At 38.5% G+C, this 26,522-nt stretch overlaps 1 protein-coding gene across 1 annotated transcript; it reads right to left on the bottom strand.

The window, feature by feature from the left end:
• Positions 1 to 26,486, bottom strand: LOC121386189. Its single transcript, XM_041517021.1, has 5 exons — positions 26,111 to 26,486; positions 22,255 to 22,433; positions 21,441 to 21,526; positions 2,891 to 3,098; positions 1 to 209 (listed from the first exon to the last, which is right to left on the bottom strand). The coding sequence occupies exons 1-5, from the start codon at positions 26,409 to 26,411 to the stop codon at positions 90 to 92; spliced, it is 894 nt and encodes a 297-aa protein (XP_041372955.1). The 5' UTR covers positions 26,412 to 26,486; the 3' UTR covers positions 1 to 89.
• Positions 26,487 to 26,522: the final 36 nt, after the last annotated feature.

Below are 26,522 nucleotides of genomic sequence, written 5' to 3'. Positions count from 1 at the left end.
CAGAATAACCTTTGATGTTTCATTCCATTGTGTATATGTGTTACAAGTAGATGATTATATCACAAACAGTGCTGGTTTCTTTTCTAAGATCAGTTATATATTTTAACTAATTCAACGGTAGCTCCCCTCAAGATCGTAACCTCGTTAATCAGCGTGAAGTCAACACCGTAATACAGTCGGGTAACGAAGAACACTCCATCCACGTAGATCTAAAGAAAACAAAAATATGTGTTTAAATGTCGGAATAAATATACAATGTATGTATGTATGTATGTATGTATGTATGTATTGATGTATGAATATCTATATATTGTATGTATATCGAGGTTGACTGTTACATACATAGATATTAACGCACTGGCTCAGGGGGTAAATAAATCCTTTCTGGTCTCACAAATGGCCCCATGTCGTTGCTGGGACTCGAATCTGTGGCACCGAATCGCCAGCAAATTGCAAGGCTAACCACGACCTCTATGCCATCGTACAATGTAATGTAACTTAAACAACATAAACAACAGTTTTTCCCCTTAACTTTTATGGGCTGTAGGATAAATATAATAACAAGTTAATGGCGTATGACATCGGCTTTATCATGTTCAGGCCGAATGAGAAATTCCATTCTTAGCTTCACAAGATAAATCCAATATCTTACGTCATTATCTAGTTATTATCTATATACACAATACTAAACTGGACACCAACAGGATGCGGTAAAGAAACAAAACAAACCAAATTAACAAGTGGCCGTGATATACGCCCGATTTGGGGTGAATTCCGGTTTACGTAGTGTCTGGTTTTGAGAGGTTTCACTATATAGCGGGTGTTCCACTAAACAACACGTGACTACCTGCTGAATATGGAATTGGCTAAAACGTTAAAGTCGTTTTTTTTCTTGAAAGCCACTTAACTTTTGGCGTCGCATTTGTTTTTCACTATAATTTCGAATCTGTTAATATTGTCACAGTGCAACATTTACAACTATATCCAGATGAAATTAATATATTTACCTGTGTATGTACGATTCATTTAATTGTAATTTTGCACATGACATTTATACAATAACTTAGTTTTTAGTTAGATATGGTCTAGCAATAACGCCAATTAGTGTGAAACTAAATTACAGCAATCAAGGACGTTATGAATTTTAATTGTTGTCCCCAGCTTTACATCTAATGACTAGAAACCATGGCAGTTTCGTGTACACAAATATATGTATATTATAAATATTATGTTTTCTATATATGAAACGGAGACCCAAGGAAAGCAGCTCTGATGTTCGTATCTTCGAGGTTCACAGTCGCAATGTCAACTCTATCGGGAGTCATGTGCATCATTCACCAAAGAGCTGAGACCTATATTTTTATCTGTATTTCTACGCTTCATGTTGGGAAGGGAAATGCATCCTACAAGCCAACTTGTGACTTCTGTTATTCACTTAACATTCCGGTAAAACAACACAAGAATAACTTACACTGTGTTAACAGTTTAACCATAGTTGATGTATGAGTCTAAAATTGTCATTGGAGATGTCATATAGCCATATATTAATGGATGCGAATACATGAATGAATGGATGCGAATACATGAATGAATGCTTAATGGCATTCCAGCACAAACCTACACATCGGCTATAGGGTGTCATAAAAGGTAACTATATGAAACTATTATTTATATAATTCATTGATGCTAAATATAAAATTCACAGTCCTCATGCATTGGTTAATAGGTTGTTGGGCTTAAGACAATTTGTATGTGAACAATTTCGTAAAACACAATGTACTCATTCCAAGTATTTATAAGCAGGCGCGGGGGATTGTTGGAAGTCTTGTCCTGGACGGAGGAGCCGGCGAAAATAGACACCTGCGCCCATAACAGGTGTGTACTAATACAGCTTGTTCTGAATATGCACGTTAAACCTATGACCATAACCATGGTCATTTTAAGACGTGGTTCTGTGAGGCTCCACCTGGAATACACTCTGCACAAACTGCACGGACATTCAAAACTACTGGTGGAATCGATAGGTATGCCAAATTATACAATGCGTAATTCTTGTGTTTCATGTTAATAAGGGGCGGGATTTAGCTCAGTCGGTTGAGCGTTCACTTGAGATGCTTGCTTCGTAGGACCGCCCCTGCGTGTACTGTAACCTCACCGTGGTGCAGAGGTGTAACATTCTCTTTGAGAATGGCCAATACAGCACAAAATTGAAGTTTTTAGTAAAATTCAGTATCCGTAAAATTATGTGATATTTGTGTTTTTGCACAGTTCTTTACACTGTTCTTTACACTGTTTTTGTTTAAACCTTGTTTAAACCTTGAATGTTGATCATCACTTTATTTATTTGCATTACCATAGTTTGACACCCAATAGCCAATGTATTTTTCGTGCTGGGGTGTCGTTACACATTCATTCATTCATTTGTAGGATCGAACCACATCAAATGATTGTTTGTTTGTTTTTTTCTCGTTCTAACTAGTGTAACACAACTGGTCAGAGGCCGTGGTATGTGATTTCCAGTCTGTGAGAAAAGTGTATATAAAAGATTCCTTGTCGTCCTTAATGTGCTTTGGTCTGAGATCGATCCCCGTCGGTGGGCCTATTGGTCTCTTTCTCGTTCCAGCCAGTGCGCCACGACTGGTATATAAGAGGCTTTGCTATGTGCTATGATGATGATGGATATCAACTATCCTTTGCTGCCAATGAAAACATGTAACAGGTTTCCTCAATGGCTTACTGTCAAAGTTACATCCAACAGCCGATGATTAATAAATCAATTTGTTCTAGCTGTGTCGTTAAACAATACACATTTTAACACTTCTTCTTCTTTTGTGCGTGTGTTGATCACCATGACTGGAATGTACCAACCATTGATGACAGTCTGACTTACTTGAATTCGAGACGTCTCCAGGACCAGTGTGAGGTTGAACGGTCTTCCTACTTGGAATGGGAAATACGGTTGAGTCGATTCTTCATGACTCCACCCATTTTCGTTATACATGCTGCGGATTACTTTGTTTACAAATGTGCCGAAATGGAAGCGAACATCAGTGTCGATCACGCTGTAACTGCCGCTATACCGTAATTCGATCGTCATTCTATAATAAATATAATAATAATAAATTACTACTACTATTACTACTACCACTACCACCACCAACACCACCACCACTACTACTATTACTACAACTACTACTACTACTACTACTATTACTATTACTACAACAACAACTACTACTACTATTACAACCACCACCACCACTACTACTATTACAACCACCACCACCACTACTACTATTACAACCACCACTATTACCACCATCACCACTACTACTACTACCACTATTGCAACCATCAATATTACCACAACCACAACCACCATCACCATCGCCACTACTACTACCACTATTACAACCATCACTATTACCACCACTACCACACCACCACCATCGCCACTACTACTACGACTATTACAGCCATCACTATTACCACCACCACCACTACTACTACTACTACTACTACTACTACTACTACTACTACAACTATTACAACCACGACCACCACCACCACTACTACTACTACCACCATTACCATTACCACCACCACCACCACCACCACCACCACCACCACCACCACTACTACTACTACTACTACCAATATTGCCACCACCACCACCATTACTACTACTACCACCACCACTACTACTACCACTATTACAACTACCACTATTACAACTACCAATATTACAACCATCACTATTACCTCCACCAACACCACCACCACCACCACTATTGCCAACACCACCAACACCCCCACTACTACTACCACTATTACAACCACCACCATTATCACCAACACCACCTCCACTACCACTACTACTATTATCACCAAAACCACTACCACTACCACTACTACTACTACTACTAATAATAATAATACTACTAATACTACTAATACCAATACTACTACTACTATTACAACCATCACCACCACTACTATTACAATCACCACCACAACTATTACTATTACAACCACCACTTTACCACGATCACCACCATCATCGTCATTACTACTACCACTATTACAACCATCAATATTACCACCGCCACCACCACCATCGCCACTACTACTACCATTATTACCACCACCACCACCACTACTACTACCACTATTATCACAACCAATACTACTATTACCACTATTACAACCATCACTATTAAGACCACCACCACCATCGCCACTACTACTACCACTATTACAACCATCACTACTATCACCACCACCACCGCCATCGCAATTACTACTACCACTATTACAAACATCACTATTACCACAACCACCACCACCATCGCCACTACTACTACCACTATTACCACCACCACCACCACTACTACTACCGCTATTACAACCACCACTATTAACACCACCACCATAGTCACTACTACTACCACTATTACAACCACCACGACTACTACTACTACTACGACTATCACAACCACCACTATTACCAACATCACCAACACCACTACTACTACTACTACTACTACTACTACTACTACCACCACCATTACCACCAACACTATTACTACCACTACCACCACCACCACTACTACTGCTACTACTAATATTACAAGCACCACCACTACTACTATTACAACCACCAGCACCACACATACTACTATTAAAACCACCACCACCAATACTACTATTAAAACCACCACTATTACCACCATCACCACTACTACTACCACTATTACAGCCATCAATATTAGCACCAACACCACCACCACCACCGCCACTACAACTAATACAACCAGCACTATTACCACCACCGCCACCACCATCGCCACTACTACTAGCACTATTACAACCAGTACCATTACCAACATCACCACCACCACCACTACTACTACCACTATTACAACTACCACTATTAAAACCACCACTGTTACCAACAACACCACGACCATCGCCACTACTACTACCACTATTGCAACCATCACTATTACCACCACCACCAACACTTTTACAACCACCACTATTACCGACACCACCGACACCACCACTGCTACTACCACTATTACAACCACCACCATTATCACCACCACCATCGCCACTACTACTACAACTATTACAACCATCACTATTATCACCACCACCACCGCCATCGCCACTACTACTACTACCACTATTACAACCATCACTAATACCACAACCACCACCGCCATCGCCACTACTACTACCACTATTACCACCACCACCACCACCACTACTACTACTACCAACATTACAAAGACAAACACCACCACCACTACTACCACCACTACTACCACTACACCACTACTACTACTACTACTACTACTACTACCAAACCACCACTACAACTACTACCCCTACTACCACCACCTACCACTACTACTACTACCACTATTACAACCACCACTATTAACACCAACACCACCACCATCGCCACTACTACTACCACTATTACCAACAACACCACCAACACCACTACTACTACGACTACTACTACAACTACCACTATTACAACCTATCACCACCAACACCACCACCACCACTATTACCAACACCACCAACACCACCACCACTACTACTACCACTATTACAACCACCACCACTACTAATACTACTACTACTACTACTACTACTACTACTATTATTACAACCACCACCACCACTACTATACTACCACCACTACAATCACCACCACAACTATTACTATTACAACCACCACTTTACCACCATCACCACCACCATCGTCACTACTACTACCACTATTACAACCATCAATATTACCACCACTACCACCTACTACTACCACCACTACTACTACCACTATTACACTACCACCACTACTAACACCAACACCACAACCACTACCACTACTACTACTACCACTACCACCACCACTACTACTACCACTATTACAACTACCACTATTACAACCGTCACTATTACCTCCACCAACACCACCACCACCATCACTATTACCAACACCACAAACACCACCACTACTACTACCACTATTACAACCACCACCATTATCACTACTACTATTAACACCAACACTACCACTACCACTACTACTAAAAATACTAATACTAATACTAATACTACTACTACTACTACTACTATTATTACAACCACCACCACCACCACCACTATTACAATCACCACCACAACTATTAATATTACCACCACCACCACCACAACTATTACTATTACAACCACCACTTTACCACCATCACCACCACCATCGACACTAATACTACCGCTATTACCATCACCACCACCACTACTACTACCACTATTATCACAACCAATACTACTATTACCACTACTACTACAACCATCACTACTAAGACCACCACCACCACCTACTACTACTACCACTATTACAACCACTCACTATTACCACCACCACCGCCACTACTACTACTAACCAACATTACCACAATCACCACCACCACCACCACCACCACCACCACCACTACCACTACTACCACTATTACCACCACCACCACCACTACTACTACCACTATTACAACCACCACTATTAACACCAACACCACCACCATCGCCACTACTACTACCACTATTACAACCACCCCTATTAACACCAACACCACCACCATCGCCACTACTACTACCACTATTACAACTACCACCACCACTACTACTACTACTACGACTATTACAACCACCACTATTACCAACACCGCCACCACCACCACTACTACTACTACTACTACCACTATTACCACCAACACCATTACCACCACCACTACCACTACTACTACTACTACTACTACTACTACTACTACTACTACTACTACTACTACTACTACTACTACTACCACTACTACTACCACTACTACTACTACTACTACTACTACTACTACTACTTACACTACCACCATCACACATACTACTACTACTACCACCACCACTACTACTACTACTACTACCACTATTACACCACCACTACTACTACTACCACTATTACAACCACCACCGCTACTACCACCACCACCACTACTACTACTACTACACCACCACTACCAACACTACCACCACTACCACCACCACTACCACTACCACTACTACTACCTACTACTACTACTACTACTACTACTACTACTACTACTACTACTACTACTACTACTACTACACCATACTACCACCACTACTATTACAACCACTACACCACCACTACAACTACCACAACCACCACTTTACCACCATCTACCACCACCACCACTACTACTACCACTATTACCACCATTACAACAATATTACCACCACCACCACCACTACTACTACTACTACTACTACCACTACCACCACTACTACTACTACCACCACCACTACTACTACTATTAACCACCACCACTACTACTACTACTACACTATTACTACCATCACTACTACCACCACCACCACCATCGCCACTACTACTACCACTATCACTACTACATCACTACTATACCACCACCACCACCATCGCCACTACTACTACCACCAACCATCACTATTACTACCACCACCACCACCACTACCACTACTACTACTACTACACCACCACTACCACCACTACTACTACTACTACTAACTACTACTACACCACCACCACTACTACTACTACCACTACTACTACTACCACTACTAACACCACCACCATAGCCACTACTACTACCACTATTACAACCACTACTACTACTACTACTACTACTACGACTATTACAACCACTACTATACCAACACCACCAACACCACTACTACTACTACTACTACTACTACTACTACTACTACTACTACTACTACTACTACCACTACCACCACCACTATTACTACCACTACTACTACCTACCACTACTACCACTACTACTACTATTACTACTACTACCACCACCACCACTACTACTATTACTACCACCACCACACATACTACTACTAACTACTATACTACCACTACCACCACTACTACTATTACTACTACCACTATTACCACCATCACCACTACTACAACCACCACTACTACTACCACTACTACTACCACCACTATTACAACCACCACCACCACCGCCACTACCACTATTACAACCAGCACTATTACCACCACCGCCACCACCATCGCCACTACTACTAGCACTATTACAACCAGTACTATTACCAACACAACCATCACCACCACTACTACTACCACTATTATAACTACCACTATTAAAACCACCACTATTACCACCAACACCACGACCATCGCCACTACTACTACCACTATTACAACCATCACTATTACCACCACCATCACCACCAACAACAACAACACTTTTACAACCACCACTATTACCAACACCACCACTGCTACTACCACTATTACAACCACCACCATTATCACCACAACCATCGCCACTACTACTACCACTATTACAACCATCACTATTACCACCACCACCACCACCGCTACTACTATTACCACTATTACAAACATCACTATTACCACCACCACCACCACCACTACTACCACTATTACAACCATCACCATTACTACCACCACCGCCATCGCCACTACTACTACCACTATTACAACCATCACTATTATCACCACCACCACCGCCATCGCCACTACTACTACTACTATTACAACCATCACTATTACCACAACCACCACCGACATCGCCACTACTACTACTACTATTACAACCATCACTATTACCACAACCACCACCGACATCGCCACTACTACTACCACTATTACCACCACCAATACCACCACTACTACTACTACCAACATTACAAAGACAACCACCACCACCACTACTACTACTACTACTACTACACCTATTACCAACACCAACACAACTACTACCCCTATTACCACAACCACCACCACCACTACTACTACCACTATTACAACCACCACTATTAACACCAACACCACCACCATCGCCACTACTACTACCACTATTACCAACACCACCACCACCATCACTACTACTACCACTATTACAACTACCACTATTACAACCGTCACTATTACCACCACCAACACCACCATCACCACCACCACTACTACTACTACCACCATTACCACCATCACCACCATTACTAATACTACCACTATTACCACCACTACTACCACTATTACAACCACCACTATTAAAACCAACACCACCACCATCACCACTACTACTACCACTATTACAACCACCACCACCACCACCACCACCACTAGTACTACTACGACTATTACATCCACCACTATTGCCAACACCAGCAACACCACCACCACTACTACTACCACTATTACAACCACCACTATTATCACCAACACCACCGCCACTACTACTACTACTACTACTACTACTACTACTACCACTATTACCACCACTACCACCACCACTTCTACTACTACCAATAATAATAATAAGAAGAAGAAGAAGAATAAGAATAATAAGAATAATATCAATAATAAAAAATAATAAAAAAAAAAAATCATCATCATCATCATCATCATCATAATCATAATAATAAAAGTAATAATATCAATATTAATGACCGTAGGACCTCGGTTCCTAGGAACAATAGTCCTTTCAGACCTCCATAGCTTAGGAACCATAGTCCTATCCGGACTTTCATACCTGATTTATTTGTTGTTTTTATCCTAGGACTTGTATCCCTACCGGACTTAAATTCCTTCTACAACAGTGACAGAAATACAAGTCCGGCAAATAAGATGTCCGTTTGTTATACTCTGCAATTTGCACGAGCTGCCAGAAAGACGCGAGAAAAAAAGTGAGGTTTTGGCAGCCTTCCCTCGTAGTGTGATGGATAAGTATACGAGTCTCTTAAGATTACTGTGGGTTCAAATCACAATGCCAAAATATTATTTTTAAGTTTAAGTATCAACTTAATTATTTTTGTTTACGTCATAGACTTGTGGACCAGATGCGTGAGTGAATGTTTTTAATCGTCTTACATTTTTGTCAGCATATTAAAGTAGGACGAATATCTTGCTTTTTTCAAACGTATATAATGCAACTACAGATATAACGTAGGCTATGTGTTAATGTGTTCAACACGTAGAAATATATATCTAAAAAACAATATGTACCCCGAAATTGTTATATTATATATATATATATATATATATATATATATATATATATATATATATGAAAACTGGTAACTCCAAAAAACTTAACATTTGGCGAATAACAAAAGACAATTTCTGTATATACCAACATAAGTTTTAATAATATGTTTTATAAGTTTATATTTTGACGGTAAACCACAATCTGATTATTTGTGATTGTCTTAATCTTTGTCCGAGGGAATTGTATTCCTAGGAATTCAAGTCTGTGGGACGTGGATTTCTCGGAATTTAAGTATGTGGGACGTGGATTTCTCGGAATGTAAGTCCGTCGAACTTTTATTCCTGGTACTCCTGGTCCACAGGACTTTCAATCCTAGTATTCCTATTCCTCTGGAATTTATTTCCGATATTTTGCTTATTACATCACTCGGAATGAAATCGTCTATCAAATCAACAGGATTAGGCCACTGTATCAAGGTCACGGTCATGGACACTAATATCGAGTATGAGCCCCATGAGCAGCAATAACGGCTTGGAACCTCCTACGCATGGAATCAAATAATGCTTGAATCACAGGCTGGGGAATTGTAGCCCATGTTTGTTGCCTGGAGCAGCTGGGGTAGCGTTTGTGGCGCAGGATTACGTTGCCGTAAACGTCGATCTAGTTCATCCCACAGGTGCTCGATGGGGTTAAGATCAGGTGATCTTGAAGGCCATGGCATCAATCCGACATTGTGTTGATTCAGGAAGTCTGTTGTTATACGTGCGCTATGTGGTCGTGCATTGTCGTGCTGGAAGATGACATTTTCTATGTTGATAAAAGGTATGGCGTGACGCTGGAGAATTTCGTTGCAGTAACGTTGGGCTGTTAGCTGACCTGGGACATGTACAAGGTCTGTTCTGCCAGTGTAAGTGATGGCCGCCCATACCATAACACTCTCCCCTCCATATCTGTCCACCTGCCACACACACTTATTGGCATAACGCTCGTTACGTCGTCGGTAAAATCTAGCTCTGCCGTTGGCGCGTTGAAGCAAAAAACGCGACTTGTCGCTGAAAGCCACTCTTCGCCACTGCTGTCGACGCCATATCAGACAACGTCTGCACCATGAAAGCCGTAGACGCCTATGATGCGCGGTTAAAATTATCCGTCTAGCTGGTCTTCTTGCTCGGATACTGGCTTCACATAAACGGTTTCTTACGGTCTGGTCCGAAATTCTTCGCATCCCAGGTATGGCAGAAGTTGATGATGAAGCAGTTAGGAATCTGTCACGTAAATGTCGTAGACGTATGTATCTGTCTTGCGCCGGTGTGGTAACTCTGGGACGACCGGATCTGGGGCGGTCACATGACACTCCAGTTTGCTGATAACGGTGCCAAAGCCTAGATATTGTAATCTGAGATGTGTTGAAAAGACGTGCAACTGTTGATTGCGATTCCCCGGCTTCCATCTGGCCAATTGCGTTGTTACGTTGTGGTTCTGTCAGTCTGGGCATAATTTCAACGTTACGTAGCGACACTATCGATAATGCGTGTGTGAATGTAAGTCAATTTTCTGTCAAGGGGTAGTGCATGTGTCGTGATAAATGTGAGCTCTGTACCCATTATTATGGATATTGTGAAAAACATATTTGCACGTGCTGACGTCAAATCATGCGTTTTGTCAGCTTCAGAATTGCATGATATCATATCCACTAGCTATAGAATAAGATAATACTAAAACATTCACTATTGTGTTATTTCAAAATTAATGTTATAAAAAAATATGCTCTATGCGTTTCTTTTTTTTTTGAAGAGTATATATGTGTGTGTGTGTGTGTCTGTCTGTGTGTGTGTGTGTGTGTGTGTGTGTGTGTGTGTGTGTGTGTGTGTGTGTGTGTGTGATTCCTGTAAATCCCTGAAATAAAACTTTGAAAATGTACTTAGTTCTAGTAGTTAGTACTAATAACTAGTACTATAATGACCAGTTAGGCCCTACTACAATATAAAAATAACAGGAATAATAAGCATGAAACATTACCTTTTACTGATGAACAATTAAAAAATAGCACCAAAACACTTGAAATTAATTATTACTGACTGTCTTATGGCAGTTTTGACCATCATAAGCATAAGAGACGAGTTGGGGAAAGGGTCTGTGTATTGTTATACCTGGCCGTTAGGAACATCATAAGCGTTTGAGACTGGGTGGAGGTGGGGTCGCGGGGGGGGGGGGGGGTCACTCCCCCAGTGCTGGTGTGTGTGGGGGGGGGGGGGGGGGCAATGGACACTTTCGGGCAAAATAAGCTGGCCTGAAATCTTCACCATGTATTTCCAACATTCTACTCAAAATATTAGTTGTAATCCATGTAAAAATGAAGACTGATTTGTTTGCGAATATAGATATACATTGTGTTCCAGATTCGGACATTTTCGTTTCACTCGGACAATAAAACTCAGCCTGACCCTACCCCTACTCCCAAAAAGGGAGCCTGAATGCCTATTGTGACCAAAACTGTCAGGTGTAAAAGTGTCATGAATAGTTAGTCTGTTTAAAAAATATATTTGTAAATTGTGTGTGCATATTATTGACTGTGTGATTGTTCAGGGGTTACTGTTTTGTCTTAGTCGGTGTAATGGCCCATTGAGCTGCTAAACCCCACTATTTCTATTAAGTGATAAACCTTAATGGTAACCATTTAACGTAATTTGTTATCGATGGTATGGTTGGTTGGGACTAAGATATCATAGAGCCCAGAGTCTGATATGTCATATGTTAGACCAAATTATGTTTTGAAAATGAGCGAAATTGACAAAGCAGGCACATGTTCAGTAAATTATGCAGTGGGGAGGTCTAGACTGTGACAGGTAGAAATTTGTTTTGAAGAGGGGTGTTTAGACCACGCCACCCCACCCCACACCTTACGTACACGCGCCTGCAACATTATTGACAAAAAGGCACAGACTTAAAAATTATATAAGATAATTTATATAACGCAAATATCACATTTTCATAGTTGAATTATTATTATTATTATTATTATTATTATTATCAAATACCAGTGTAATGTCTAACAGATAATTGTGTTGGTATATCAGTTGGGCAAGTTATACTTATATGCGAGAACTAATATATGCTTCGAATTATGGATAATCTTTCCGAGTTTAAACATTTATTAATTGGAACAACACGCAATGAATAAATACCTTGGTTTTGCTCGTGTAATAAGGTCAACAAAATGTGTACATACTCTTGCAAATGATATAAATGGAAAATATTGGAATAAACAGAAAATATTTAAATAAGGAGAGGCGCCAGTATCCCAAGTTAATTAAATAAACCAGAAAGGAAACTGCTTTTCATTTTGTTTACATTTATAATTGATTTTGTATATGTACCACCGAACTTAAGTTTTGATTGTCCAGGAATGCAAGTCCGACCCGGACTTAATATCCTGACAGTCAGACCAGTATTCCTAAGGAACGTAAGTCCTAGGACTTGCATTCCTAGGTATATTAGACCTAGGACCTGCATTCCTAGGAGACTAATTCCGGCCAGACAACTATTCCTACGGACTTGCATTCCGTTTACACCGGCCTCGGTGGCATCGTGGTGAGGCCATCGGTTCAGATCCCAGTCGAGGCATGGAATTTTTAATCCAGATACCGATTCCAAACCCTGAGTGAGTGATCCGCAAGGCTCAATGGTTAGATGTAGACCACTTGCACCGACCAGTGATCCATAACTGGTTCAACAAAGGCCATGGTTTGTGCTATCCTGCCTGTGGGAAGCGCAAATAAACGATCCCTTGCTGCATGTCGTAAAAGAGTAGCACATGTGGCAATAGCGGGTTTCCTCTAAAAACTGTGTCAGAATGACTATATGTTTTACGTCCAATAGCCGATGATAACATACAAAATCAATGTGCTCTAGTGGTGTCGTTAAATAAAACAAACTTCACTTTAATATTAATGATAATAATAATATTATTATTAATAAAAGTAACAACACTACTACTGCTACTGCTTCTGCTGCTGTTACTACTAATAGTAACTACTACTATTACAACAACAACAACAACAACTACTACTACTACTACTGCTATTACTACTATACTACTACTACTACTACTACTACTACTACTGCTATTACTACTATACTACTACTACTACTACTACTACTACTACTACTACTACTACTACTACTACTACTACTACTACTACTATATACTACTACTACTACTACTAATAATAATAACGTAACTATAACAACAAGTATGATCAGCAGCACTCGGATCAATCACTTAATAAGGCTAAATAAACCAACTAAACAAGTTAATTACACCCAGACGTATTCTGGAATTTCATTAAATATTTCAATATATTAAACAAAATTCAATGTTATAGCAGGGATACATTGCAAGGGGTAAGGTATTTTGCACGTGAGATAAGTTAATTATTAGTCCCCTACCGGTCCAACCGGAGGGAATTACAGCTTTCAACTCGGTCTATATGTCTATCTGTCTGCCTGCATGCGTGTCCATTTGTCTCTATTACGTATCTATTCAATCTTACTATAGTGATAAAGACATTTTCAAGTCGTGTGATAAATTTGTCTTGCATAGTACATCTGTGCGATCTGAACCGGACCTATTAAATGGGGAATTCCGTTTGTATTTTTTACGTGAGTTAGCGCCTTTTTGTTACTGACGTCATATATGATTTAAACATTATCTCACATTGTATTTGAAACATTACACAAGGCTGCCGCAGAGTACGATTCTTAACGTTAAAGGCCACCGCAGACATTTGCAACTTTGTCGCATGCAACTGAAATTGCATGATTGCAAGCAACTTGTTTTCTCGTTGCACTGATCCGCACACACATGCGACAACCAGCAATTCTAGTCTAGCAATGATCACGTGACAGTCAAAATGGCGTTTTTTCCCCCGTATTTGTTTCGACGGTGGTCATCGAGATATGTTCTACAACATATTTGTTATGACGTAGAAGACTGAATTTACGTAACGTTGCACTGAATTCGCCACGCACGCCTTTTAGTCCTTTAGGATATAACCACACAGTTTGTGTAGAAAACCTATATAAACATAGCCTATCTGGTATTCCAAGTGCAGAGTCCATCTCTGCAAGACACAACTCCCTTTTAGCCCTGTTGCTATATTCAGGGGATGCTGTGGTTAAAGGACCTGGCATTGTCTGCCACATCACCACTAATTCATCTTCTTTTTCTGTAGACCACATGCTGCTGGAGGCTGCCATTTTGAGTCGTGTGATCACTATCTATCCGTTCATTGGCAGTTTAAATTACTGCGTCAACGTTTTGTTGCATTGAAGGCGCACACGTATGCGACATCGTGCAATTAGATGCAATTACATGCAATAAAATAAAACATGTTTGATCTGAGCAATTTCAGTTGCATGCAACAAAAAATGCATCGCAGGCTAGCGCACACGATGCAATGACGCAACAATTTCAGTTGCACCTTGTTTCAAAGATCTGCGGTGGCCTTAAGTAAATCCATAAAAGTGTTGTTATGACTTTAAATTTTAAAAAAATACAGAACTTCGCATACGTTGTTTTCGCATCCTATGTATTGCACTCGTTTAGTTTGGGCAAAGAAAAATACCACTCGTGGTATAGGGCCTATATCATTGCGCAAAATAGGAAACGAAAACAATGTATGTAGCGTTCTATATATGTTCCACCTACAGATTTCTAGATTTGTTGTTGTTGTTGTTGTTGTTGTTGTTTCTTTCTCTCCAATGCCTTGATATAGTGAGCTGATATTCTGTGTTTAACTTTATCATGTACAATTACAGCTCAAGTTTTACTCTTGTTTTTCCGGATGTTTTTGTTACAATACCTTGAAATATTGATGTGGACTTAGGATATATGCATATTTCTTTTCTGGGCTTGTTTGCTGACAGGTATTGATGTAGCAGTGCTCTTAGAATGTGTGTTCATATACACGTCAAACGAAAGTAAACTCAAACAGTGCTTGTCATTGTTAGCAAAATAATTCTGATGGAATTAGTAAACATGAGGAGTGAATGTGGAACTCTTATAACAGCTAGTATACTATCTGCTATTTTAAAACCCCGGTCACACTGTCCCGGTGATGGCCACGGTATCCCACGGTAGGTCCCGGGGCTATGAACCGTAGCTCACCGTAGCTCTAGCTCCAATGGTGTCCAAAACGTCAGTCTGACACGGTGCTGCTACGGTTAATATTAACTAGGTGAAACCTAGAAACGAGCGCAAGAGAGAAAATTAAATACGCTGTATAAATACGTGTGTGTGGCGGGGGTGGGTGGGTGAGTAAACACGTGTGTGCGTGCGTGCGTGCGTGTGTGTTTGCCCACGGACATTCGGTTCCTAGCGTATGGGTGATTTGTTAGTATCTCCCGAGTTATGCGCGTACGCGGTGCATTCATTACGTCACATTGTTCGGAGGCTTCCACCCCTCTTGAATAGTATTCTGTAAAAGAAAAAAAAAAGAAAAAAAAAAAAAATGACAGACGGCGAAAAATTACAGACTTTTTCTCCAAGGTGACATGAGTATAATTTAGTATGTGAAATCTGTGTCATTATAATAGTGTTTTTCAAGATGTTATGTCTTGACAAAATGTGCGTGTGTGTGTGTGGTGGTGGTGGGTGGGGGGGGGGGGGGATCTAACGGTCATTAAAGGTAGGCGAGTAATTTATCGTAGTTGTTAACAATGACGTTTGGACTTTTACAACGTTACGTATTTATTGAACGGCGGGATGGAATTATGTAACGTGCATAACACGTCATGAGATGCTTTGATTACGATATAATGCAATCGTGATGACGTCACATTCATTACGTCACATACTTGAGAGGATTCCACCCTTCTTGAAGAGTATTCCATAATAAAGTAAAATGGCAGATTGTCCTAGGAGATCTCGGCGAAATCGAAATAGACGGCATGGTTACAATCTGGTATATTAACCATATGTCTGACGTCATATAACCGTATAAATAAAATGTGTTGAGTGCGTCGTTAAATAAAACGTATTTCTTTCTGTCTTTACAAACTGGTATGTGGAATCTGTGTTACTGTAATGTTTTTTGTTCCCACGATTTCTGTCTTCGCAAATGTGAGGAATATAATTATATTGGTAATTAAAAGTAGGAATAATTACATTTTATCGTAATTGTTGACGTGGTTCGGATATTATTTCGTAATGGTCACACCTATAGTCAGTCCCACCAATCTACGAAAATGTTGTGTGTTTTGTGTGTGTGTGTGTGTGTGTGTGTGTGGGGGGGGGGGTTGTATGTGTTTTTTGTGTGTGTGTTTCTTTTGTTGTTTTTTTTGTAAATAATTTCAGTTTGGTTTGACGTATGAAGAAAACTAAATGTTTTTTGGATTTAACAAAACAATAGACCTACTCTTACACTTACTTTTCGTCTTACGTGAAACCAAACTGAAATTATTTACAAATATATTTTTGTAGGAGGATAGGACGGGCTAAACATCGTTAATTGTAGGCGTATTGTTAGTGTTGTTTTCGATAAACGTTTTAGTAATTGACAAAGTAGCAATACAATAATGATTAATCTTACTTACAGATATACTTCACTATTTTTTTGCATATAGTATTTTATTATTTCTGCAGACTTGCCGGCATTCATTTATAGTTACTTTCTTAATTTGACAGCTGCCGTCATTTTAGTTGATGTGTTACCAGGACAAGTCAAAGAAGCGTTAAGCAAAAAGGTTATAAACACAATTTATTAACGTTGACCATCAACAGAAATAATTGAACAATACAACGACAAGAAATAGTGTTGAGATTTGATATCAGCGATGAATTAGGAAATTCGTGTAATTTGTCAGACTTATTCTGATCGATAACACTGCATTGTCGTCAACTATACAGCTTCTCTCTTTGTTTTCCATTATAGCGTTAGTTCAAAGTAATTTAGTGTTGCTTCAAATAATCACTTGTGATTAACGCAAACTAGATAGCAAAATATATTATGGTTCGAATGTTAACCCATTTCAGTTGCACTAGTTAATTTAAAAGCACCATTTAAGCACCGGCGTTAGGACACGGGGTGGACCAGAATGTAATATCACCAATGTCAACATCGTGCATCCGAGGTGTAAATATCGCATTTTTTCAAATATTAAATACTTAGGCCTACAGAAAAGGTAGTCAATCGATGGAATAAAAATATTGTTAGATTCTTTGCGAAAAATGCATTGTTTCAAGAAAAAAACAATTTGACATCATTTAGGCTGTATACTTATTTACATTAGTATTTGTTTTAAATTATCATCAACTAAAATTTGTGTTTACGAATCATGTCGAAACATTCCGTAAATTTTCGTTTGTTTATCATATTATTTTGTTTATTCATATATTAATAGACAACGATATGTGGCAAAACACATTTATGTTGTTCATGTATTTATAAATTAACTGATTTTTATTTTTTTTTTTTTTTTAAATCGCATCACCCACAATGCATATGCTAATCCGCCATGTTTTTTCTCGTCAAAATCCAATTTAAAAAATTCAATGCATTCTTGTTTTGCACGGTAATGTATCGAATGTGTTTTCTAAAAATATATCAACACGATCCCGATCATAAGGTATTTACAAGAGTAAGATTAATTAGCCTTTTTTTTGCATTCGTCGCAGATCACAACGGTGATTGATTTTTTTCTTGCCCATTTAATTTCAGTAACAAAACATTAATTGTGTAAGCGACGGTTTGTTTATTGTAGAACGATTCGTAAACAGTTTACCTACAAATTCATTTAATTATACGCAGGGAAAATGTAGTCCACCTCATGCAACGACATAAAAATGTAACAACTTACCAATATATACAAAGTTGAAAATATTAATTTGTCTAAATATTTTAAAACAATGATACAACATGAAATGGCAAACAGAATTCTGAAAACAATGAGTTATGACGCCAATGATTGACGTTGTAAAGCATGAGTTGTGACGTCACGCGTATTTAGAAATCGTCTAGCCTTCGGGTCCGACAGATTTATCTAGCCCTAGGGTCAGACAGATTTTTGTAGCACAGTGCAAAAGCTTGATAATCCTGTCCAGTGGGCAAAAAAACTGTACCCAAACCGGCCGCTAGCGACGCGAGCGATGTGAACGATTATTAGACATCACTGATTTGAATCGACGTATCCTAACCGTACGCGTACGGCACGACGGATAAATGTGTCACATCGCACGCGTCTTATTAGGATACGGCAACTGAAATCAATGCTTTGTAAAATAATCGTTCGCATCGCTCGCGTTGCTCGCGGCCGGATAGGATACAGATTAAGTCACCGTAAGAGTAGACACTCACGGTGAACCACGGATGGCCACGGATGGCCAAGAAAGGGTGTACGGTGACACTAAGATTACACTACCGTGGCACTACGATATGCATTCACAGGCGGCGAGCTACGGTAAGCCACGGAAGTTTTTAAGTTCAAGTTGTTTATTTGCTTTGAGTTTTACAACTCATCAGCTGGATACATAACATAAATAATACAACGTAGTTATACAAAATACACGTGCAAAACAATGGTGGGTGTGGTTTATATATAATCATGGACAAATGAAGTGATAAGTTACATTTATTACATTAACTATTATCCTGCATTAACCGGTCTCTAATTGTATTCACTTGCACTAATTATTTGTCTAGGCTATTCAATTCCTTATTGTTACCGGTGGTTAATAACTGTATAAAACGATACACACTTGGCCGCTTTTAATAATACTTTTATTTTATTTTATATTTACAACGCAAATTAAACGTAAACGTTTTAAACAGCTTAAAACAACCGTGGCGATCTACGTTTCGTCACGGATCATCCCGGATGGGTACGGTTCACTACGGCTACCCACAGTTCCCCCCGATGTTAATCACTGTGGGTCTCCGTAGCCATAGTCATACACCTGAACGGTGTAACTGGAGCTTTACGAAGAAATTGTTAATTTTTAAATTAAAGTTGTTTAAAGATTGCCAAATTTAACGATTGAAACACAGCAGCAAAAAAACACACACAAAAAACAACAACAACACCCCCCAAAAAACAACAACAACAAAAAACCAAAACAAAAACAACAACAAACAAACAACCAAAAACCCCAACAACAACAAACAACATCATCACCTTTACTTTGATACAACACTACCGGCCTCGGTGGTGTCCTGGTTAAGCAATCTGAGATAAAGGTTGGTAGGTACTGGGTTCGCAGCCCGGTACCTGCTCCCACCCAGAGCGAGTTTTATCGACTAAATGGATAGGCGTAAGACCACTACACCCTCTTCTCTCTCACTAACCAGTAACATCTAACCATTTGTCCTGGACAGACATCCCATACAGCTGAGGTGTGTGCTCAGGACAGCGTGCTTGAACCATATTTGGTTATAAGCACGAAAATAACTTGTAATGAAATGAAACTATTGGGAGAAAAACCTTGGTATGTTGTTACATGCAACTTATCATTGTGTTTGGTTGTTTTTACAGTGGTACAAATCGTTGAAGGTTGAATCATAAACCTTGTTGTCCAAATAGAAATGTTGATGTTAATACAACCGTGTTTGTATCGTGGGGATAAAAAAAATATATAACATAAAAAAACAAATTATATCTTAAAGGGACATTCCTGAGTTTGCTGCAATTTATAAGATGTTATCGACTAACAGATACTTTTTGACGACTGTAATTACATATCAAATATATGTTTCTGCATAAAATATTAGTGGCTGTATATTAAACATGTTTCTGATCGTTCTAATATTTGTACTAGGTTAAATTTAATTTAATTTCCTAAAAACGATTGTTTCGTACGTACGAAATTATTTGATCCAGTTTAGGCTTCTTGCAAATATTAAGACGACCAGAAACACATGGAATATACAGACACTGATATTCTAAACAAGAAAATATATTTAACATGCAAGTTTCATCAGAGAAATGTTTTATTAGTCGGAAATATCTTAGAATGGAGCAACGTCAGGAATGTCCCTTTAACATCAAGAAAATGTTTTTATAGTTTCTGAGTCTAGTCATTATGTAGATGGGTTTCCTGACACGATTTTTCTTAAGAGGGGTGTCAGAAAATCATCTACAAAAGGGCAAGTGTCAGAAATATGTTCTAGTTCCATCAGTTGTACATTTAGCATCATTATAAAATGCAGTTTTGTACTGTGACGTCACGACCCTTCTATCAGTTGATAATTATTACTTAATTAAAAGAAATGCATGTTATATTTCTGGCATCTTTCTATCGGTTTATTGAACAAGAGATCTACTGACCGGGCCTCATTGAGAGGCGTGCCCAAGATTTCAACCATCCAGCCAGCATGCACCGCTTCAAGGAGAGCGCCATGGAACGGTAAAGTCTGAAAAAAGATGCACGGTGAAAACTACAGCTTCATTAGTACAAAGCAGTTATTAAAGTGACAGATCCTAGTTTCTAAACACGCACGTTCGTCTAAGAAGTACTGGTTAATAAGACACGCTTTAGTTATTTTAGACAGTATTTCCCTGTTTGAACATCGCATACTTTAGCTTCTCTCTGTTATAGCCTTATCTAAATGTGTCTTGCTGGTTTGCAGATTAACTAAACTTAATATTCATTTTCATGGGTTGAAACTAGGGTCTCCGCCGTAAAAACAAAACTCATGTAGTCGTCTCAGTATTTCAACATCTCTCTGTCTCTGTCTCTCTGTCTCTCTGTCTCTCTCTGTCTGTCTGTCTGTCTGTCTCTCTCTCTCTCTCTCTCTCTCTCTCTCTCTCTCTCTCTCTCTCTCTCTCTCTCTCTCTCTCTCTCTCTCTCTCTCTCCTTATCTATTTATCTCCCCTCTCTCACTTCCCCATCTCCCCCTCCCTCTCACTATCCCTCTCACTCTCCGTCTGTCTGTCTGTCTGTCTGTCTGTCTGTCTGTCTCTCTCTCTGTCTCTCTCTCTCTCTCTCTCTCTCTCTCTCTCTCTCTCTGTGTGTGTGTGTGTGTGTGTGTGTGTGTGTGTGTGTGTGTGTGAGTACATGTCTCATTCAAAGTCTCTATATCTTGTACGTATGCTGCAATTAAACAGTGCATACATGTTAATGCTATGGGACATCACTCACATTTGACTCACAAGAACCGCGAAGTCCAGTCCACGACCCATTCACGTGACACACACTCGAGTTACTGCGTCCAAAGAAGAAGTAGTTGTCGTTACAGCTGTAGTTAGCGCCGCTATTCCACATCAGTGAATCGTAGACCACCTGTCCGTTGGCGATCGGAGGAGGCGTAGGACAAAACGCTAAATGAAAAGAAGGTGTACATTGATAAATGTATTTATATATGTCAATATATGTAAATACAATAAACAAGAACAATTACACCCCCCCCCCCCCCAAGAAAACAAACAAACGACAAACGTCAATAAAACACAAAAAACAAAGACAAGAAAAAGGTTCAAGTTTGTTTTGTTTAACGTCAAAACTAGCTTCATTAATCATCGGCTATCGGATTTCAAACATTTAGTATTTTTGAGGAAACCCTCTACATTTTCCCGTTAGTATTAAGAAATCTGTTATATTAATCACAGCGTTGAAAATTAACATGAAAACCATGGTCACCAGCAGGGCCATTTGAAGAAAACTATTAATGGCCCTTCTCGCATTCAACTAGCCCTCCAATTTAACTTCAGGTCCAAAATCAAAACTAAAATGTCCTTTGATGAATAATAACCATATGTTCGCCGTATACATTCCGTTTGTGTCAAAAGGACACCAATGAATTGGCATGCAACTTCATAATGAATCAAGTTAAAATTCATATAAATACATATGATACATATATTCACACATGTACACACATTTACCAGAAATATACGGAATATATTAAATGAAAGTATTATATCTGTGCTAAAATGTAGTCTGAATCTTCTGTTTTTCCAAACAACCTGTTACTTGTCTATATTATCTTTAAACCTCAATAACATAGTGTTCACGTTGCGCATTCAATATTAAATGCATCGTATTTACCAGTTTTTAAAATAATATACTTTTCCATTTGAAATTTCTGTTGAATTATGCCATGAACAGCGTTAATAACTAAACATGTATTTTGCATTTTCATACTATTGATATAATAGTTTATATTAATTATTAACCAGTTTATAAAATCACTTTTATTATTCTTTACCAAACCAAACATTATAATACTTTTATTAAAATGAATTATAGATTCTGTTCGATTAAATATCCAATCTGTACCTTATTACAATCGAAAAATAAATGTTGTATTGTTTCAGGAAGATTATTACAGAAGCTGCATATATCAGAATTAATGTACTTAATTTTGTATAGAAAAGTATTAGTAACTAGCATGTTTTACAGTAATCTATACTGAAGTCATCGAAGCCTAGAATCTCCCACACATCGAAATGGTAAAACATAACTTTTTTCCCAATCAGCTTTTTCAAATAAGAAACCGTCATTTGAATATTGGTTTTCTGTGCGTTTGGCTTTATATACTGAAAGTTTAAAATATCATGCATGTCTATGCACCCTTCTTACAATTTAACAACAGTTGCAGTTTTAAAGTTTTATATGATTTAAAATGATCGTCTTTTAACTGGCCTAATTTATATGTGACTGAGTTGACAGCGTTTATTAATGACGCATAGTCGATGGAATTTTCAGTTATATGGTATGTTTCAACAAACTGGTCATATATTAAAACATTTCCTTTTTCGTCTAATAAATCGTTTATAAAAAAATAATGTTTTTACCAATATAAGTTTTATACAAATATGGTTTATCATCTATTAATATTTTACTGTTAAACTATATACTTGTTCCAAGTATGTCTTCTACATTATTAGGACTTTGTTGTTGTATTTCTGCCCAACTTACCAGAGTATCTTTACATTTTTTATTTGCAGTGTTTTGCGAACAATAAAATTATCTCCATATAACAGTGGATCATTTTGCGGATATACATATAACTCATTTAAATAGGGTTATCCATTTTGAGTTTTCTGAAAACAGTCTTCGAACCAATACCCATTCTAAAGGTATATACAATTATCTGTATTTATCATTTTTATACCCCCATTTTTATAGTCTTGTGTTATTAAAGTTGTCTTTATCTTTTTTGGTTTATTCTACCAAATTATCTTTAATGTATTCAGATGTTTTATTACTTCTGTTTTTTAATTTGGATTGGGTAATGCCATTACGATGTGCTTTAACTTCGGTATTACTGATATTTTTAGAACCGTTACTCGCCCTAAAACAGTTATTTTCTCACAGACTATGTTTTTTTATTAACTTTTGGATTTCCAATAGTTTAGGGTCATAATTGATTTCACCGATTTGTTCTAATATGATTGGGAATTTAATGCCAAGTAGTTTACATTCAGTTACCCCCCCCCCCCCAAGCTAGTTTCCATCTAGCTTGGTGAAAAACATATTTGGAAAATTCTTTACCTCCTATCCAGATAGCGCTTAATTTTCAATAATTTATTTTAAGCCTGAAATATGAACATAATCATCTAGAACTCTTAGTGTACTATAAAGGTGATCCATCAATAATACAACTAGTATCATCCGCATATTGAGATATTAACTATGCGTCTTTATCTATAGTTATACCTTTAATTGATGTACCATTTCTAACATGAATTGCCAGACTGTCGGTGCATATAATACACGTGTATGGCGACAGTGGGTCCATTTGTCTGCATCCCCTTTCTAAATGAAATGGTTGAGACAAAAACAACACTAAACAACAAAACACAACTAAAATACAAAAACAAAAACAAAAACAAAACATTTTGCATTACCCGAGATATAAAAGGCCATACTGCTGAGTCAAATGTGTTGTTTTTGGGGGGTTTTTTTCTTCAAAATCTACTAGTAACAGTAACCCTGCCATGTTATGTGTTTCAGTATAATGCATAATATCGTATGGTAGTCTTATATTTTCCCCAATGTATCTTCCTTTAATGAAGCCAGTTTGGTTTTTGTTTATTATTTTATCTAGTACTTGCTTTATTCTGTTAGCTATATACCCAGAAGCTATTTTATAAGTACAGTTTAACAAAGTTAAAGGTCTCCTTTTTTCGCCGTGTGTATCTTCGAAAGTTTGGATACAATTATCTAAATGGGTCTTTCAAATCAAACAATTCCATATTTTCAATGAATTTAGTTTTTTGAGCTTTTGGGTAATTAGCATGTACATACTATTTTGTATCTAAATGTTGATTTAATACTAGATTAAAGCCACTACATATTATATATTTATCATTGTGAAAATCTGCAAAGCAATCCAATATAAACTGAAAGAAATCAGGATTTTTTTAATTCGGACGATGTAAATGTATTAACGTTATTATTTTTCCATCAGATATTTGCGGATCTATCTGATTTCATTTTATGTACGCTATATTCAAAGTTATTATTAAACAAAATAGCTATTCATCTAGCGTTTGAGGGGTATGAGTTGAAAAGGCATGTGTACCCAACTGGCTTTGGATATACTGCTCTAATTACACAGAAAAAAAGTGTATCTTGCAAATAATAAATATTAAAAGTCTAGTATATTATATAAGTTAATGTGTCCTTTCTTTCTTCCGGATCTCCTAGTCCCTGACAGTTAAGCGTCGTTATTTGAATACGGGCCCTAAACGGACTATATTTGTAAACTGTATAGTTGCCCTTAGCCAATAAAGGTCGCCACGGGCGACTGGGCGACTGCTGATTTTCAACCCTGTAATCATCCCACACACATGCTAGCAAACGTCACGACATTTGACATAGCAGTCGTGGTGTACTGGTTGGAACGAGAAATAGCCCAATGGGCCCACCGAGTGGGACGATCCTACACCGTCCGCGCATCAAGCGAGTGCTTTACCTCTGGACGTCTATGCAAAGGTACGAAAATAAGGACAAACAATAAAAGAAAGCAAGTACACACGAATAATTTTACCTGTGACGGAGACGTATGAAGGTGAAACTTGAAACTCTGTGCCAACGTCGCAATACGTAGAACATTCTCCGTGTCCATCGTGATTAAAGAGAACACACCGATCATCACTGGCACAAACATAAGCACAATGCAGCTGGCTTGAAACCGGACCACGCGACAGAAGACAACTATTGTCTGTGTCTGGAACATTAGACACTTTTTGAAACAGTTTGTTCTTGCATGAAACTGTCCCTGCGTGGAACACAATCAGGAACGTGAGGACTAGAGTTAGTTGATTCCTGGTCGTGTACAAGTTAGCCATGGTTGTACTTGTATTTATTACTGAATATCAAAGGCCGTGGTATGCGATATCCTGTTTGTGAGATGATACATACAACATCAATCCCTTGCTACTAATGAAAAGACGTAGCGG

Source organism: Gigantopelta aegis, chromosome 12 (genome assembly GCF_016097555.1).
Source record: "Gigantopelta aegis isolate Gae_Host chromosome 12, Gae_host_genome, whole genome shotgun sequence".
NCBI classification, from domain to species: domain Eukaryota; kingdom Metazoa; phylum Mollusca; class Gastropoda; order Neomphalida; family Peltospiridae; genus Gigantopelta; species Gigantopelta aegis.
Note: the sequence above shows the minus strand (reverse complement) of the source record. Positions and strands in the feature narration are given on the sequence as shown.

Bases quoted from the DNA above. Each gene is read 5' to 3' on its own strand.
- LOC121386189 (XM_041517021.1), bottom strand. From the start codon at position 26,411: ATGGCTAACTTGTACACGACCAGGAATCAACTAACTCTAGTCCTCACG. The intron at 22,434-26,110 runs GTAAAATTATTC...CTTTTCATTTAG, and splicing joins TTCATACGTCTCCGTCACAG to CGTTTTGTCCTACGCCTCCT. The intron at 21,527-22,254 runs GTGAGTGATGTC...ATCTTTTTTCAG, and splicing joins GCGGTTCTTGTGAGTCAAAT to ACTTTACCGTTCCATGGCGC.